Genomic DNA, 19,710 nt, shown 5'->3' on the forward strand with positions numbered 1-19,710 from the left:
TTTTTTTTTTTTTTTCCTTTTTCCCGCAATATTTTTCTGTCTGGCAAAAGTTTGAGTCACCCACAAACACCCTCATTGCACTCTGTTCCTCAGGGCACAGAACGTCTTGAGTTGTCAGCTAGTTTCCAGGCCAATATACCCTTGCTAGCTAGCTAGATTTTTATTTATTTTTTTGCATCTGTTATGGGCACAAATCCAGATTCCCATTTTTCTTGTACCATTCTTGATTGCAATTCAGAAACTTTCTCCAATCATACCTTATATTTATAGTTTTTTCTGTCTTAAATTTTACTCAAAGTGACATTAAAAAAGTCTTAAATTTGGCGTGCTGAAACCTATAGATACGCTGCGACTGATTCACATCAGAACATCACTTGTTACTTTCTGTAAATGTGCTCCTTTATTATATTGCATTCTGAGTTTGTCTTCTATGTGTGGCTACAGGGTGGCGGCTGTTCGACGACAGCACCGTGACAATGGTGGAGGAGAGCCAGGTGGTGACGCGTTACGCCTACGTCCTGTTCTACCGCCGCAGGAACTCCCCTGTGGAGAGGCCACCACGCTTCCTCTCACCCGGAGCCGAGTCAGCTACAGCCACAGGAGCCTCTGCCAGCCAGGTGAGGGCGCCACAACCATAAGAAACCACAGGGTTCTCTTTATAAAGAGGCTTTGGTTTTATTTCCCGGGTTCTGAGCTGTACTTTAAATGAAAGGTTGATAATTTCTTCAACCATAGTAACATAAAATAAAGCTGTTTGTTAAATAGCGCCATGTAATCACACGTTGATTAGATGTTCACATTTACTTTTCAGAGGTTTGTTGTAATAAATGTTCCAGCCACTAGGAGGAGCTTTTAATTGGTTACAAAACAGCAGCGTGTGTGTAAAATGTCTGAGAAACAACACCCACTAATCATAGATTTTTCTGAGTTCTTATGAATAAAGCCAACCTGCAAAGGTCTCCTTTTACCGATTCAAAATGTTTAAAAACAGCTGTGCATTTTATAATGCCTCTAAGGGCAATAGATCCATTTTTATCACTTAATCCAATTTCCGATTTTTGGAAATGTAATTGTTGGAAAATCGGGTTGTTTTTCCACCAATGTATTCTTTGTGTTTCCATACTTGAGTGATGTTATTCCACCCAAAGCCACCATCTTGTTTTCTAGCTTGTATTTATTTGGACTCCCAGAAGGGATGACTGAAGCAAGTGTTGGAAAGTATTTAGTCATTTCTTATGTTTTATAAGAAAAAAGTGAGGGAAAAAAATAATTTATAATCAGAAATAAGGTTTTGTAAAAAAATAACAAAAACAGATTTCAATTTTAAGCCAATGCGTGCCACTATAAGCATGTTGCATTTGTTTTCTCTGACATTGGTAAAGTGAAAAAGAGAAATTTCCTACACTAGCGACCTTTTTTTTTTTTTTTTTTTTTTTTTTGTTGCTGCTGCAAAATCTGTGGAAATCAGAAACGGAGTAGTTCATGAAAATGGTGTCATCACATGATGTCATTTCTTTAAATTAGCTTTTTGTTTTTTAAAAAATAGTCATCTTTTTAAAGTTCTCATATTTTTGACTTGTAACATTCAATGTCCCTGTGGATAGAATTGGTTGTTGTTTTTATCCAATAGGCCAGCATGTGAAGTGCAAGGAAAATGATCACGGTTTTCAAAGATTTTTATGAATAAAACTGTTCTAGATAAATCACTCTAAAATCTTTTTTTATTTTTATTTTTATTTTTTTTTTTGCTGCATTTTCAGCTCCATTCATCTAAACACTTGTATTCCAATTGCTGTATCATGATACTGCCACCACCATGTTCCACACTGTGGATCTGGTGTGGTCATCTCTGAAAACCTTCCACCCTTTTCCTTCCACTTCACTTCTGTACTCCCATGTATTGATCCGTGACACATAAATGACACTTCAGCTTATGGTTCCAGCGTCTAAGAACTACGAATACTTTATGTGTTATGAGCTTCGGCCTGCCTGTCGTCCCTCCTGCTCGGCAGGCAGCTCATTGTGGCATTACCAAGTGTGATCTGAGTGTTTGTTAGAAACTCGCCTTTTCCCAGAAGCTGACACCCGGTTTCCGCCAATCGCAGGCCTCTCTAATATGGCGGGAACTGGAGGAGGAAGACGAGGGGCCCGACGAAGGGCCTCGCGGACTGTTCCGCTCCCCACTCCGAAGCCGACAAGTAGAGAGGAACAGAGGCGAGGAAGAGGCAGGCGCACGCCGCCGCCGCAGGCACAAGATGTCAGACTATCCCGATGAAGACTGCGTGCGATATCTAGTGGTGGCCACGCTCACTGCAGTCATCGCTCTCTTTGTTAACTTAGTTTATCCCTTTCTATACAAAATCAGATGAACCTTTTAATAATAATGCTTTCAAATACGACAAATACCTTTCTAATAACAGGTATTTGAAACAAAGATTGCACTACATGCTTTCTGAAAGGATTCTATGGGACTATGGTAGATGTTTCAGTAATAAACGAGAAGTAGTCTTATAGTCGAGGCTAAGGTAGATATATAGCTTTAAAACTGCTGTATGTAACTTTTGTTTAAAAAAAAAACTAACAAAAAACAAATTAACAAAAAAACTGTCACCATGTCCTGACAGTCAGAAAGCTTATGAAAAGATCGCTATCCTCTGCCTCCTCCCTGAGCCACTGTTGCCATCTGAAGAAACAACCAACCAATCAGAGCCAGAAGGAAAGTCTTAGCGATGTCAGTCAGCCTCATGTATTCACTGCTCAATGTGCTAATGGCTGATAAGCAACTTACTATTACATGAAAATCCTTTATCCACTGTCATTGCTAACTAGCCTTAGCATTCATTACAGGCTATGCTAGCTGCAGCGTAGCAGAGAGCGGGGTAAGAGGTCTATCCATGAATATGATTGGCACTGCTAAGGCCCGCTTGGAGAAGACAGAGGAGCTTTTTTTGGTTTATCTGTCTCATGCCGTACTGTCAAGGCACAGTGACAGTTTCCAAAAATAAATTATATAAAGTTACATTCTGAAGGTTTAATAAGCCCACTCTTTACCAAGTGATCTGAGGTCACCTGGAGCAGACTTGATAAGCTGAAAGCTGTGGAACTTTCTAGTTGATGCTTCCTGATTGGGAACCGGTAGTTTGTCTGCAAGGCTGTTTGTGGGTCAGTGACATTAGGAGGGCTAATTAGACTGAAGTAAGGAAGCTAGCCTGAAGCTAGCTGCTGCTACTGCTGCTGAAGGAAACCTTCATTTCTCTGCACAAGGCTCCTGCAGTGAAGCTGCAACCTGAAGGCTCTTTCCTCCTGGTTCTTGTCTGGTTTATTCAGTGGATTTAGTTTAAAATGTCCTTTTCTGTCCCTTTCATGTCGTATTCTACACGTCCTGTATGTTTTCTGCACTGTAATCTGTTTTTTTTTTTTTTAAATGTACTTTAGGTATGGGCTGGGCTGGTATTCAAAATGCCACAGCATAAATATTTCAACTCAAACTGTTTAAGTTCCTTCTTAAATACAGTTAGATGATCTGAAGATGAACCTCTGACTGAAACTACTGTAGTGAGCAGAGGATGCTCATAATTTATCCGCCATGTTTCTCCATTTTCTGAATAGAAGATGGGGCTTCTTTAGCTGAACTTGGCTTTTTAAAATTTTGTGTTCAGCAACATGTGGGGGAGGAGCAGTGCTGTTACCTTGGTTCCAGAAACCATCCCATGCCTAATAACAGTTCATTACGTCTTAATTTGTTTGATATATTTTTACATGATATATTTAAAGCCACAAACATACTTTACTTTTTGGAAGGAAGTGTAGTAAGCAATATTTTTTCTTTTAGTCAAAGCTGCAGAATAAGCTTCAAATTTCAGAATTCTGTTTCCTTCTGACTATATACATTTTTTTGTATTTTAAAGCACTGTGAGAAATTGTACCTATATATTTTGAACATTTCTTTTGTAACAAAGTATATATATATATACACATATATTTTTATTGTAATCAAATTGAATTTAATTTATAAATTGCAAAACGGCAGCAATATCAACATTTTTCACATTTCTGCCTTCTTTATGCAGATGTTTTTGTTTTTTTTCTGAGAGCATTTCTGAGTCTCAGGGAAAGCGGTACTAAAGCAGCATTAGGTGGTCTGTTATCCTCAAATGTTTTCTTATAAATTAAAATTAGGGTATACGAATGCCTGTCTCTGACATATGCAATGCGTCAGAGACGTCCAAGTTAATGTGCTTTTAACTTGGACGTGTCATTTTGAGCTTGATGTGAAGAGGCATGAGGAAGGTTGCAATATCGTCATGCAGGGAGCACAATCACTTCTGTTCTGATCTGAAATGATCCAGAGTTGAATAAGGCTGAAGGAATCTGAGTTAGTAGTTTGAAGCCACCTGTAAAATGATTAAAATCAAAGTAATATCTTTCCATTTCCTTCCAGTACTGTATTAATGCTGCTTTCTAAATAAATTCACACTACAACCTTGACTGAAAGTGTTTTTTTTTCCTGTTTCTCTAGTGTGAATGTTTGAGGATCCTTCGTTTAACTGGTGATTTATCTTCCAGGCCTCTAGCCAGTCACTGTTTGGGACAGACCTGGACCCTGAAGGACCCCCCACCCTCACCCCGGAGGTGCCAGCTGACATTTTCGCTCACTCTGCGGAGTGCACAGCACCGTCCTACAGTAACATGGAGGAGGTGGACTAGTTGCCGTGGCGTCCAAAAAAAAAAAAAAAGGGGTTTCCAAAGCTCAGTTGTGGATGTGGTCAACCAGGGTCCCGACTGTTTTCATTTCGACTCGCAGAGCAGCAGTGACTTCCTGAAAATAACGCGTTGGTGTTTAATAAGCTGGCATATGTCGTCTAATGCATCCACTGCAAACACGGCTTCCACACCTGCACCATGCAGCCATGATTCAGAGGTCAGAGGATATCCTGTTGTACACCATCAGGGCCGGTCTGAAGCTGAAAACCTGGACCAGATCAGACCAGACTGGACCATCCCCAACTGACGCTTTGGACTTTTAGGCTAATTCTGTAGAGTTTGATTGGTGCTCGTTTAAAATGTCTGTAAATTATTTTTGAGTTGTTCTGCTGCAGCATCTCCAGTCAGTTGCTTTGTTTCCTTCTGCAGGGGTGGACATGAGTTTCTGTTTTCTTAAAGATATTGCCTTTTTTTTTTCTTCTTCCCCCATTCTTGTAATATTTGATCCTGTGGATGTAAGTGTTAGAGGGCTTTGGTATAAACTGAAATATGCATGACTTGATTTTTGTACAGGCTGTAATCGCCCGCCCTGAGCTGAAATGTTATGTTGCTCCAGTTCACTGTTGCAGGTTTGTCTTGAGTTGTCCAGTCTAACCCCTGCAACGTTTGTCATAAACTGCGGATATAAAGTAAGAAAGATTATTAATCCTGCTGTGGAAACTAAATGGTTGATTAAAATAAAACTGCTGATGGAAAAGCCTGTAATGTTTTCACTCATCTGGACCTCTGTCAGTTCAGGAGTATCTGGGGGGGAAAAGTGCATCTGTAAATAAAACTAGTGAAGACTATTCATATTTGAACCCGTCATGTTTATTTTATTTTTTTTACTTGTAAGATTCCTGTTTCCACTGAACAGCAGCCAGTTGTTTTGCTTAAACCAACAACATAGTTTGTCTTTAAAAACCGTTTATTTGAAGTGTTATGATTAGACACTTGATACAAATCAGTACTTCAGTGTTTTAAATCATGACATTTTTCTAATTTTTATTTTGTTTAGATGTAACGGTGGGAATAGAACTGGTTATGATCCAGAAAATGTGGTCAGTTTGACTTTCACAGTTGGTAATTCATTTTTCACATAATGCCAGCTTGGGTTGAGTAGCTTTCTGTTTCTCTTACAAAAAAAATCATTATGACTGATATTAAAATTTGTTTGATCTGAAACATGGAAATGTAAGAAATTTTAAAAAATTTGGGGGGTGGGGGTAAATACTACTACAACACTACAAAATTATCAAGAGATGTGACAATTCAATAAATATTAAAGTAACTAAATATGCATTTTAGAACATGTTTTTTATTAGTTAAAACTGGCGCTATGTTGACGGCATAATATGAGACGACCTCCCCCTTTCTTTGTGCTAGGCAGCAGATGGTTTCTCACACCAGAGTGCTGTGAATGCGCAGGCCAGTTAGCATAGCCACGGATCACGGTGGATAAATGGTTTTCCTGGAAAAGTAAGTCGTTGACTGACAGCGCTAAGTCCCTCCTCCTGACTCTGATTGGTTGTACCACAAGTAGAAGGCTTTTTTTTTTTTTAACAGATTTGTCTTGTACTATATTGTCGCAATATTATGACGGTTTTAATACATCTGGGAGGGAAAAAAAACTATGAAAGTTACATACTGCAGCTTCTAACAGATAATTTAATTGAGCTCACCAAATCATCCAAGTGGTTAATGGAACTGCAGTGAAACTTGAGAACGTCCCCCTGGGCCAGACTTTAGAAATTGCTTAGAGGGGCATTAGCCCAGGAACCAGATTGCCTCCGCATCCAACCCCCGCACCTCCACCTCCTCTCATCTCCGAACGTATAATTCGGAACATGGTTTCTATGCCGTGACGTAACAATGAGGATAACAATCCTTCAACCAGTGTTACTAACTTCGCTGTCTTGCTGTAAATTAAACTTTTATCTCGGTTGTTTCTGTAAAAAATCCAAACCCAGAGATTCTCGGGGATCAACAGAATAATAACAATTTCATAGCCGCCCGAAGAAATCTTGTTTTAGTCTTCTAGAAAAATGGATGTCAAGCTCGAGGAACTGTTTCAGAGCATCCCGCAGAAGCACTGGAGGAAGTTTTTGTCAGGCGATTATAAAAAACAAAAAGCATGGTTACGGAAACATTTACTTGTCGGTGCGACAGCTTTTTTTTCCGCTTTGATCTTGAACAAAGTCCAGTGGACGTCTATCACACTCAAGGTTGTCAAAGCCATTGTGGGTAACAGACTCTCAGAAGCTCTTCCAAAGTTCCTGGGCATTCCAGAGATGGTTGACTCAAAAGCCGTTAAAAAGTTGGAGAAACTAGTTGTCAAAGAAGTGATCAAAAGGATCCAACCCTCCACTAACATGGTCAATGTGAAGAAAGGCTCTTTGGTCAAGAGAAGCATTCATAAACTATTTAATAGGGCTAATGAAACTGACCAGCAGCGACCTGAAACACCTGGCTTGATCAAACCAATCATCAAAGGAACTGGGAAACATGGGGTTTATAAAAAATACCATGGGGGAAACCCCTGGTTCAAAGAGGGTATCCCCGAGTTACCAACCATTGTGGAAGTCTCTCAAAAGGAGGAAATGTTGGCTGAACTCAGCTATTTTGGATACACCATTCAAGGAGACACAAAGGAATTTGTAAAGATGTTAACTGATAGTGGAAAAGCCCACTGTTATGAGAGATCACTGCTATCAAATGACTTTGACTTCCAAGAACAGCCATCCCATCGAGGAGTCCAAATATTTAAGAGTGAGAACAATCAGGCTTGTAATCAATCACAATTTACCACAGCTGAGAAGAAAACCATGAAAGACCTCAGTTCAGAGGGTCAATCCAGTAAAGAATATGTGAGCAAGATTATTAGGCTGGTTCTGTGTCAGGCGCTGGAATCATCAGATAAGATTTGCTACTCTGACGTCTTCCAGGACATCTTCAAATGGACCCTTGAAAAAGTCTGGGATCGGGTTCAGGGGAAACAAATACAATTTCGCTCAAGAGTAAGAAAGAAATACATCAAAAAAATCTTCTCTAGGCTTTGTAACGCAATCTTCTGTACGGATAAAGACGCTTTGTGTTTGCTAGTCATGAAAATCCCAGAGTTTGAAGACACAATTCTGTCCTGTTTTGAGAAATACTTGTTAAAGAAAGCTAGCAAAGTGGAAAGATGTCATGACTTTATATGTGACCTTTGTGGGAAAATAAAATGTTGGTCGCACTCTGATTTGTTAGAGCAACCCCATACAAAAAGTAAAGTGATAAATGGAGGGGGCTTTCAGATGGAGTTTCTCCAGGGGAAAGGTGAAGCAGCAATAACTAGAAGTTCCACAGACATCCCAGCTTGTCCCGGAGCTACAGCCAGAGCCAAGAAACACCCTGAAGAGACCCCTGGAGCAGACACCCAGATAAAAACGGCCTTACAGACACTTGTTAAAGGTCTGGTGAGCAAAATGATTGAAGAATCAGCTTGTAGCTTCCAGGCTAAACATGTTGATGGGTTCTGTGACATGATGTCCCAGGAAATCTGGAATGAAGTTCAGGACAAAGATATCAAGTTGTCCCTGGGAAGGATTGAGGAGCTCAGTGAAGCAATTTTCAGGGACATTTTTGAAAAGAGTACAGGTGAAAACATGAACCTGGGAGACTCGGATAAACCGCTGACAAGTTTTGTCAGGTCTTGTGTGATAGAAGATCTGAAGAGACCAGTGAAGACATCAACTTGACACATTGTAGATGTCTCTAGATGGTGCAATGGCTAATAAAAAAGGGGCTAAGAGGGCACACTGAATTTGTCAGAAATATTTGTAGAAAAGCTAAACATGAACAGTGCCCTGCAGCAAAGATCCCTGTCATGATGTGTGGTTGTGAGTGGTGAGAGAGACGCCGGGAATCCCAGGTAGTCATGATGATCAGAGAATTTAATAAACCAGGAGGAACAACTGAAAATCACTGGCAGCACAGGAACAGACAGACGTGAGACACGACGAGGATCCGACGAAGAACACAGACACAGGTGGGTTTAAATACACAGGGAGGGTAATCAGGTAAGTAGACACACCTGGGGGACANATCATCATCATCATCATCATTATTATTGGTGTTACCATAGTGACAATCTGACGCTACAAGTCAAAACGTTTCTCTATGTTTGAGCTTCAGTTTGCACATATATATAAGATACATATCTTCTTCTAAAAAAATGAAAGACAAAATTTATTCTTCTTCCAAAAAGTCTTCTTCTTTTTCATCATCATCGTCATCGTAATCGATCAATCGATCAATCAATCAATCAATCAATCAATCAATCAATCAATCAATCAATCAATCAATCAATCAATCAATCAATCAATCAATCGGCTTCTTCTATCGCCACCTACTGCACACAAGTGTGTAGCAACACCACCTTACATCCATTAAATTCTTATTTTTTAATTTTGTATTATGAAGAGAAATAAATATTGCTTTTCTGCTTTCCTTAATCTATAAATATTCTCTAAGTTTTCTTCAGGTCTCAATATTCCTTTAAAACTCCATAACTGTCCATAAATAAATTGTTTTGGAATTTTCTCTTTCCTCTGGTCATAAGCCCACCGCCTATTCAGATTTAAAATATTTCGATGCATACATGCAACATGTAATTTACCCAATTGGGTTTTTCTACCTTGTAGCTTTTCTGCTTGCCTATTTTCTTCTCTTTCCTATGTGAGCTTTAATGGTGGGACTTTAAATTAAATATTAAAGATGCATAGAAGAGATTGCAGGAGCTATTGTGACAAAATAAGTTAGATATTTTCTTTTCTACAACAAACCTATAGTGCATGGTGTTATGGTGTTAATGAAACAGAAGGGGTTTCATGCTGGGTGGGACAATGCACAGTATATTTAGACATGGAACAAATCTCTGTGCATGACTTGGTATTTTATTTTTCTCAACTATAGACATACAGATTTATGTTTTTGCATCCACCTGAATAATGTGTAGTTGCACCACTGGTGCAAAGTCCTATTCTACCCATTCAATATATAAGAATAGAAGGAAGGAGTTGGGTGGATGATATCAATGTATTAAAGGTCACTGGATAAAACATTCAGACAATAGGGTAGGGACAAAAGGGCTTGCTTGCACAATTCTTTTTTCATTAGTATCCATATCTGGGAAAGGCAGATTTCATACTTTTCCAGACTATGATCCCAGGGCTGGTGTCTTTCAGGGTTTCTCACCCTCTGAACTCCACCTCCCGGACTAAATTACAGTCAATAATTAAAAATAAAATAAAATATAATATAATGAAATGTAACTTAGTTTAATCACTGCAAACAAAATTACAGAATTTCATTAGTAACAAAATTAAATAGGCCTGTGAAAAATGAGTGACTTTTTCCACAGGAAGATGGCGCTGTTTGGCGGTGTTCTCAGTGTTCGTCACCATCTCGCCTGATAATGAGAAAGAAGAAGATGGATACCGGGGAATCAGGAAGTAGCTACCGGTAAACATCTCGCGTGTTTGGTGGATACCAGTGAGTCACCCTGGTAACTGACAAATGGCTAAGATCCATGAGTCAGTCAGATAGAATGTTTCCCTTTGTGTAACCGCAGAGCTGTCATGGCGGAGGAACACGAAGGAACAGAGAGCGGCAGTATCTGTGTGCCGGTGCGGGGGACAGCAGGTGACCCTGCGGTGTCAGTCCCTCGGGCACTCGGCTGCGCAGACCACTCACCGAAGAAAAAGTTAATTCTACACATGGACCTGAATAACACCATCCTAGTCTCGGACACGGTGACCGGACAAGGGACGGTGGCTGCTCTGGATTACTTCCTCACCACCGTGACCTGGGGGAAGATGAGCAAACACGGTAAAGTCCAGCTGCTTTCAGCTGACACCGGGAATTTATTGTTCTTTTTCTAGAACACACGTGGAAAAATTGGATGGAACTGCTGTTTAGAAAGTATTCAATTATTTCAGCACTATATTGAGTTAATTTCTTTATTTTCGGTGATATAAACACTTCAGTAGTCACTGAGAACTACTTTTGATTCCACTTTCATTGATTCCTCGTCACTCTGTGGAAGACTGAAATGACATAATTCCTTGAAAGTGTCTATTTTAAGTAGTAATTTATATTCTAATAATATTTTCAAGCAATACATAAAATCAGAAAACCATTCATTAGGTTTATATTGACTTTACGATATATAGGTAGATGCAAAATACTTATCAATATATTTTTTACTCCACCTATGAAAACATTTGTCATTTTTAAACGTAAGTCATACCATAAATTCAGCCCAATGATAGAAACACGTCATCTCACACAATTCAAATCATACTTGAAAAGCCATTTTAAATTCAATTACTTCTATAACAATAGGTTTTCTCATCCTTAGCAAAATCGTCTGTTCTGCTCACAGATTGACTATGTTTAAATTGTCATGCTATTCAACTGAATGACATTTAACATGATGACATGAAGTAAACACAGTGGAATATTAGCTGTAAGCCCCCGTGGTGAGAAAAGATTTGTAGGTTGTGATGATTTGTATTATTTCATGATGTCAAATGTCCTTCAACTGAACAGCCTGACAATTTAAACATAGTCAATCTGTGAGCAGAATATACACTTTTGCTTAGAATGAGAAGACCTATTTTTTAAATAGAAGTTACTGAATTTAAAATGGCTTTTCAGTCCTACTCCAAGTTTTACTGTTTTTGATAGGAATAATGTCATAATTTCCATCTCTGAAACTCTTGCATGCTGGGTAATTCTTGCAGGAAAATGGGAATGGCTGAGTGACTCTGCCTCCCTGCTACCTCCCTGCAGCGACGCCTCCAGCTACTACTCTCAGTTTGGACGCTCACCAGGCTTCACCTCTGTTGCTGGGCGACGCTTCAAAGGGCTGCTGGAGGAACATCTGGAGCTGCTCCGCTGGCCTGAGGGTGTCAAGGCAAGTGAGCGATCACAGAAACCTGCCTGACGCTCTGAGACGAAGGTGACTCCTCTCTGAGCAGTGCAGCTACCTACACTCAGATGTATTATAATAATGTTGAGTTGACATTACTTTTGATGTTTCCTCTCTTAAGTCAAAGGGGTCGCTGTTGAAGCCAAGTTGGACATGCTTGATTTCTTTGCAATTAGCCAACATCATGAGAACGAAGTATTTCAACACTGTTTCCCACAGGAAGACAGACAGCTGTCTGTTAAAGGAGAAGATGGCCGACTCTACCACTGGATCCTCCCTTCCTTCTTCCAGCTGATCAGAGATCTGGCGTGGGAAGGACGGGAATTTGCCATCGTTTTCCGCACGTTTGGGACTGACCTGCCTCGGGTGTTGAAGGCCGTGTCTCGAGCAGTCAATGAGGGAGCTCACCCACTGTTCCCTGATCTGCCTGAGCTGAAGGTGAGGCAGGGTCACTCCTAAACATCAGCTAATATTAGATCTTCAGTGTTGCCTTGCAGAACTCTGCCTATTAACTGTTCAGGTGACAGAAAATTACCTTAAAGGGGGAGTATTATGTAAAATAATTTTTTTTGAGTGTTACATGACGTTAAAATGTTATTCACTCATCAAAAACATTCCTGGAGTGTTGCTTTAATTCTTCTGTGCATGTTTGACAAATCCTTTAATCTCCATGGCAACTATTCAGCTGTCTAAAACTCCTGGTTTGACCTAGTGGTGCCTTCAAGGTGCTGCTCCTCCTCAGAGCTGAAGATTCCAACCTTCTGCCTCACAGAGCAGCCCTCCCCCACTCAGATCCTTCAGACTAGCCAGCAGCAATTCGCCAACACCTGGTGAAACAACATCTACTGAGCTCATTGTACGAGCTACTTCTCAGTGCAACGATGGTAAAAACTATGTTAAAGTGTTATTAGAGGAGGGATGTTGTGATGACTTCCTGAAAGTGGAGTTTCAGAAAGAGCAGGAGGTTTTAAAGAAACAGAAACCCAATTTGAAGGTGTTACATCAGGAAGTAAAATCTCTTTTTATAAAATTTGGTATTGCTGTAAACTGTATTGTACAAATATCCTCAGAGTTGTTGTGGATGCTGTACCGGTCTGTCTTGCAACCGATTTGAAGACACTTAGCTGTTGTATGACACTCTGATGAAGAAGCTTCTGCTTGTAAATGTTGTTCATTTAATCTTGGTTCCTTCTTAGACAATCAAGCTAATATGATTAAGAACTTTAGGACTTGCTTTCTTTTTACGTCTCTTCTCCTACCCTCTTCTTTTACTAACTCTGACCTTTGCTCTCCGTTTGCCTTTGGTTCAGCTCAGAGTGGATATGACTCCGGGTAAGATCCGCTGTACCAAGCGAGGGGTCGTCCTGAGCCGGGCTGAAGAGCGTGTGTCCACTCGTGATGGAGAGAGAGGACTCTACCAGTACTTGAGTTCTGTGCAGGGTCTCAGTGGTTTCCAGGACCACTTTGACTGGTACACAAACAGAAGCTGCAGCATATACATTGCCACTTTGTTCTTTCTCCTTCTATTTCAAATGATTTCTAATCCGGGCGTCTGTGTCCAGGTGGGCTACCAACACCTTCTCCATCCGAGGAGGGAAGCCCCTATGGATTGACCCCTTTGACCAGAATGTTCAGCATGTCTTTATAGACGACAACATCCGACAAAATGATGAGGACACCATTGTTAGTCCAAAGGTAATGTGGCTTCACTAATATTCTAATTAGTTCAAATATGAATTGGAACTTCTATGCAATTAATTTTGATCCTGTTTGTTACTATTTTATGAAAGTATCATAAACTAACTGATGAAAGCAACAGTATGCTTTCTATGTCTATGTATACAACTTCTACTAATATATGTTTTTTACATTAGTTAAAACTGTCACCGTGTCGTGATAGAATGAGACAGATAATCTGTGAAATAATCGGCCTCCTCTCAGTGCTACTATTGCAATATAAAGAAATGCACAGCTCCCGGTCAAAAACAACCCATCAGAGCCAGGAGGAGGGTCTTAACGCTGCTAATCAACCTTCTGCATGTGCTGCTAATCATGCTTTTGGCTGAGAAGCTGTTTATCTGCCGACATTGGTGGCCAAACTAACTAGCCTGAGCATTCATGGCAAGCTAGCTGTCAGGAAGAAGCTTTAGCATATCAGAGAGCAAGAGTTGAAGCATCCATATAAGGTTGATTGACAGCACTAAGACCCTCCTCCTTCTTTTTTCACAGATCAGTACTATGGTACACTGTCATGAGTGATAATTTTAACAAATATGTAAACACATCTTTTGTTTTTTTGTTGTTTTTTTTTTTACAGAAAACCCCAAAATCAATCAGCAGATTAATTACTAAACCAGTGAAGTAAACAAATATCAATTGATTAAACATTTAACCAAAACTCTTCAATCTATTACTTTTCTATCAATATTTCTAACAATAATCCAATCACAGTTAGCCTCTCAATCAATTAATCTACCAACTAAGTACATTTAATCTTATTTTAAAAAATCTATCTTTTCATTAGATCAATTTGAAACCAAGTTTTCTTCAAGTATTTTAAATCTATTTAGCTACATTCTTTGTTATGTACAAAGATAAATCAGCCGATCACAAGACTGCAACTGGATACATTTGGGCATCTAGAAATTGACATTGACAGAGCTATCTCTAGGGTGTGTTGGGGAAAAATATATACCCATTGATTATTACCCATTCCAAAACACCCATTGGACTTTGAAATGCAGTAAGAAAGTCATCTTCATCCTGTCTTCTGTATCCCCGCTCACCTACCTTCTCGTTGTTTCCACCAGGTGTTCCTGGAGCCCGGCGGCCATGACACCCGTACAGCGGGCACTGCGGAGCTGTACGACATCTCCTTGGTCCAGACCGACCTCCTACGAGCGATTTCGGATCGCAGCTACTTCACCCAGCGTGTTCACATCTGCCTGAAAAACTACGAGAGTAACCTCTGGAATGGGACAGCCTAGAAGACAACTTCTAGGTTCCTGTGAGGTTTGTCCATGTGACAATCTGCAGTTTGCAACGCTGCTGTAAACTAAACAACACTTCCATCCCAGCTCACTAAGAGTCACTGCCACTTTAAGTGTGGTGTTGGGTCATCTAGGTCAAAAATAAAGACCTTACTGTGGTGGAAGGTTGTGAGCTATCTTTAGATGAGAATTTCATCAGCAGTACATGGACTTACCAAAAATGTAGCACTGAGATTACTTGCATTGCAATAATTATTATTTATAAAATATGTGATTTACAAAAGATTGCCAGTTTATACAAAGAGCACTTACAGTTAAACCTACGTTATCATACACCCAGCAGATTTAACATCCTTATTTAGTTTTGTCTCTGCGATAAAAGCACTGTAAAATGACTTTCAGTTTTATTTACTTTTTCTTAAAAAATGTCATGTAAAACATGATTTATAGCCACCCACTAATTGATGGAAAAAAACTTCAGTTTGTCAACAAGTTTAAAATCCATAGATGATGACGTCCGTTATTAGATGTGTAAGCAGACCGCTGCTGTGTGACGTCAACGTTCTCTTTCTGCACATGCGGGTCGGATTGGGAGTGAGTCTTCATTCACACAGAGAAGTCCGGTTGTGGTCGTGTTATATTAGTAGTATGAACGACCACACAAAAAAGAAAAAAAAAAATTGGGATTTTAGCAAAAAATTGGAATTGAGCATCAAGACCTGACATGTGAACGTAGCTTTAGTCGTAGTTTCTTCATGACTTTACCACCTCTTTACTTTCTAAAACATTTTCCTTGTGCAGTAAACGAGTGTCACCCACACCTGATTGCATGGCACTTAAATGATTTGCTATTTTTTTTTCTTTGCATTTCAAGCAGTTTTTCACAATATTCCTATAACATACAGCAATACTGCAATAACAAAACTTTTGCAACAATTGTTCACTTGGCCACTTTCAGACTGAAAGTACCAAAGTTACTTTCAGTCAGAAGAAATGTTGGCCATATAAGAGATTACTTTAAACTTAAATCTGCCACGAATATGAATAGTTTTGGGTTAACTTTTAATGCAGAGATGGTAATTGACTGTCAGACTTGGACTTAAGTTGTGCTTTAATTGCAAAAACAAAGACCTGTGCCTGAGCTCCCATGACTTCAGACTTGACTTAGACTTGTTGTCTCCTTAACAGTTTTTGTTTAATTTTCAGGAGTGTATGAACATACAGACTAGCTGTATGCTCATGCTTCATTCTGAAATGGTAGCCTTCGTTTCTTTACCAAACTACAGGCTAGTAACGGCTTACAACAATCTGTTCAATTTAACTGAAGCGTCAAAATTCTGACCACACAGATGTCTCTCCAAATGTATTAAACAATGTGAACAATGTTTTCTTTAATCTTCACAAGATACTTGAGTCTGAAAATGGCATCAAACAGCTAAAGTGTTTTCAAAAACATAGCAAAGCCACTTGAGCTGTTGGGTTTGTTGCGTTTTTACCTCAACTTGTTTATTTGTTAGGTCAGAGGAGTTAGATGCCAATACTTGAATATGTCTATGAATGAACTGTGACTTAAGAAGGTAATGTAGCAGTCTTAAATTGGTGTATCCCACTTGTCCTTAAGCCGGAGTGTGTGGTTGGTTATTTGTCCTGTGTGTCTGCGTTTCCCTGGCGACCTGTTCAGGGTGTAGCACTGACCGCAGCACCAAGGATGAGCTGGTATAGATGATGGACAGATGGATGGAGGTGGATCTGAACAGACTTGAACATGTCACACTGTGGAAGCATCATACTGTGAAATTCTGAATGTACATGTATGCTACTGTAACACTGTTTGGTGTCAGATAATGTTTAGCAGAATCACATCAGAAAGCTTCAACAGAAGTATTGGTCCAACGGTTAATGGACACCGAGTTACATGTGTTAGCGCTATCGTAAACAGAATCAGGTAAAGAAAAGGAGGCAGTGACAAAAACCTGTTGAAGCAGGACATCTTGAACACAGCTTGGTATTTAAATCTGATGTCAGTACTTACTATTGAGATCAGAAATCTTCCTTCACCAGATGGTTTTTTCCAAAGCTGTCTTATGATCACACAGTGTGAACCAGGTTTTAGGGGAAGGTTTTTACCAAGCAATCCTCACAGCAGATTTGTCTGAAAAACTCTACTGGGACGATGTTGGGGTTTCATTTGCATTGACTTATTCTCTTATTCTTTAAGGCACTTAGTGTGAAGTATTTTTTACGTTTTCTTTAAAGGTTTTAGAGTATATTTAATAATTGGTTTTAGAGAGGTGATGAAGAGCTAAATGAACAATCAAACAACCTAAAAGCACTTTGAGTAAGGATGGTATAAATTGCACGTGAAGGCAGATAATTGCAGTGTTTTTATTGTAGCTGAGGACAGGCTTTATATTACGTATCCCAAACTTAAGACTCCTTTACATGTATTAACATAATTACACTGCCAAATAAGGACTATTATATTATTTCAATAAATGTAAAACTTGAAATGAGTCAAAGAAAACATTGCATATTTATTAAACATAAATGGCTCTAAAAATATGTTATTCAAACAATTGACTAGAAACTAGAAAAGTTACAGCTTTATGCTAAGTGGAGTTTATCTATTGTTTGTTTTATGCTGTCAGTAAATTATATTCACAAACTGAGTTAAAGGGTAAAAAAGCCACTGATAGTTACTGTCAGTAACCAGGTGAACTGACATCAAAGGTTCATTGGTGTGTGGTGGCAAAACAAGTATGAGTTCAGCACAGAGGCAAATGACTGAAAAAAAAAATCTGCTGTGTCACATCATATTTATACCCTGGTAAACAAAGTCAGGGATTACTAATTAGATGTTCCTAGCACCAAAAAAGACCATCAGTGATCCAAGTCTACCTTAAGAGTTCTCAAATATTTTCAGTGACTGATTATGATGCTGAGATAAAAAAAAAAAGCAAATTTATATTTGAGGGTTTTTTTCCCACCTCTTTACCAACTATGCCAAAAATGTAGCTGATACAGTGTGCCAGTATTTCCCATGCCTGGTTCTCAAGGCACACTGCCCTGCATGTTCTAGATCAGTGTTTCTCATTCATTCAGGGCAGTGAGCCTGGAGGACCAGGGTTGGGAAACACTGCTCTATGCAACAGCGATGACTTTGGTTTGTTTTTAACTTTTTAATTCTTATTTGAATTGCATGGTTGCTGTTGGTCTTAGCATGTTGTTCTTGTTTTTTTTTTTTTACTGTACTAAACATATCTGAATTTTATAGAAACGTTCATTTACTAAACATGCAATTTTCTTTACTTTTGTGAAAATCTTAAGATACTGGAAAAATTACCGTTACGCCCTTGGAGCAGTAGAAGGCGTCGTATACAAACTTTGTAATAAAAGCTCCAGATTTTCTGTTGACCCCTGACAGGAAAAATTGTCTTCCACTATTAGATATTCTTCTAAGGTTGTATGGATTTATTTATTTTTTTTCTTTTTATTCACCAAACGTATTTGAAACCCAGCTGTTAGATTTTGGTCTTTTGAAGAGTTTATTTCTGGTTTTTGAGATCTTCCTCATGTATGTGGAAGAAAACCTGGCTTTATTCCTCAGAAGATTTGAAATTGTTTTGAATTCTAGCAATAAAAATGAGGCTGTCAGTGAAATGACTTGTTCCTGGAACAATTTACTCAAATATTTTGAAGTCAAAACCAAGCCAAAGGTGCTGGAAGATGTTTCCCTCGATGTGTATTTTTAATGTGTACATCTTGTCAAAACATGAAGTGTAAACAAAGTTTTCTGAAATGTTTTTTTTTCTTGTAAAATATGAATATTCAACTAAAAGGATGATGGAAGTTTTGTTTCTCAGTTGTGCCATATTTTGTTTAAAAACCTGGGACAGCTGCCTAGAAAACAGATCAGCTGCTTACGTCCTCCAAATCAGCAGGGGGCCCCCAAGAGCATTTTAGGTTTGTCTTTTATGTCAGCTTATAACTGTATGAAACTAATCTTTTTTTATCATTGATATTCAGTGGGTTATATCTTAGGAGTTAGACCTCTTCTTGCTTTAAAAAAAAAGTATTTAATAGGGAAATTTTAACTGAAGCTATTGTCAACCCTACCGGTTGGTGGCAGTAATGCCTCCTTCCGATGTTTGCCAACCTCCAATAAAAATCAAGAAGAGAAGAACTCATCTTTATTTCCTTCCAGTATACAACTGTATTAAACTGATACATGTGTACACAAATGTATTGATTTGAAATGAAATCAATCAAATCTTTTAAGAGAAAGCAAAAGGGGAAGAGAACGGGTGTGAAGCAGAGTAACCCAGAATATTCCCTCTGCAGGTCCATGGACATGTCAGCCCTGGTCTTACAGGCCTCAGGTGTAGCTTGGATTGGAACCCGACTTTCTCTGTCTCTCTGCCAAAAGGTTCTCAGTCATCATGTCAATGAGTAGGGTGGGGTTGTCACAGGAATGAGAGCAGTCGACAGACGTCTGTCCTAGGATGTTTAGATGGAATAACAATCACATGCCAGCAGGGACCCAGTCTCAGTTTAACAGCTGATAAACAAAATTTCACTTGCCCAAATATGCTAGTGGGAGATTCCCCAGCACACAGTCGCATGGAATACTGAGGAACTCTTGAAGAAAAACTAATGTTTTCTCGAGGGCAGTATGGAAAACTTCAGATGTTACAGAGATGGGCAGCAGGTGATGTTGACAACAAACACAGCAAAGTTGGACTCTTACTGGGCAGCCAGGTCTTAACCCAAACACCACACACACTAGTTTGTCTCATGCTTGTTGCAAGCACTGACATTTTTCTGCCCCTCAATTATTTGACTGTGTTGTGTGGTGCCGGTATAACTCCACTCTGTCCATACCATTGTGTTTGTGTGTGTGTGTGTGTGTGTGTGTGTGTGGGGGGGGGTCACCACCATTTCATGACCTGAAAGATCACACAGTTTGTGGATCTCACTGGGTCAGCTTGTATGACACAAAAG

At 39.3% G+C, this 19,710-nt stretch overlaps 2 protein-coding genes across 6 annotated transcripts in view; both read left to right on the forward strand.

The window, feature by feature from the left end:
* usp19 (ubiquitin specific peptidase 19) overlaps window positions 1–5,552 on the forward strand; it is a 25,288-nt gene extending 19,736 nt beyond the window's left edge. For 3 of the 4 annotated variants that reach the window (XM_007571304.2, XM_007571306.2, XM_016681359.1), the window contains 2 exons: window positions 445–617; window positions 2,106–3,591. In XM_007571304.2, coding sequence (XP_007571366.1) covers window positions 445–617; window positions 2,106–2,369 — 437 coding nt within the window. In that variant the 3' untranslated portion in view covers window positions 2,370–3,591. Of the gene's footprint in view, window positions 1–444; window positions 618–2,105; window positions 3,592–4,566 lie in introns of those variants that run through there. The other variant, XM_007571307.2, reaches the window with a different exon arrangement.
* Window positions 5,553–6,638: 1,086 nt separating this feature from the next.
* Window positions 6,639–18,892, forward strand: LOC103151316 (uncharacterized). Of its 2 annotated transcripts, XM_016681360.1 has the most exons (8): window positions 6,639–7,760; window positions 10,148–10,248; window positions 10,358–10,614; window positions 11,532–11,704; window positions 11,939–12,157; window positions 13,030–13,190; window positions 13,282–13,414; window positions 14,530–18,892. In XM_016681360.1, exons 1-8 carry the CDS (start codon window positions 6,789–6,791, stop codon window positions 14,704–14,706), a joined length of 2,193 nt encoding a protein of 730 aa, XP_016536846.1. In that variant the 5' UTR covers window positions 6,639–6,788; the 3' UTR covers window positions 14,707–18,892. The 2 variants fall into 2 exon arrangements, with proteins under 2 accessions (XP_016536846.1, XP_016536847.1); XM_016681361.1 differs by lacking the exon at window positions 6,639–7,760 and having other exon boundaries at window positions 10,240–10,278.
* The last annotated feature ends 818 nt before the right edge of the window (window positions 18,893–19,710 follow it).

This window comes from Poecilia formosa, unplaced genomic scaffold (genome assembly GCF_000485575.1).
Source record: "Poecilia formosa unplaced genomic scaffold, Poecilia_formosa-5.1.2 Scaffold278, whole genome shotgun sequence".
NCBI lineage: Eukaryota > Metazoa > Chordata > Actinopteri > Cyprinodontiformes > Poeciliidae > Poecilia > Poecilia formosa.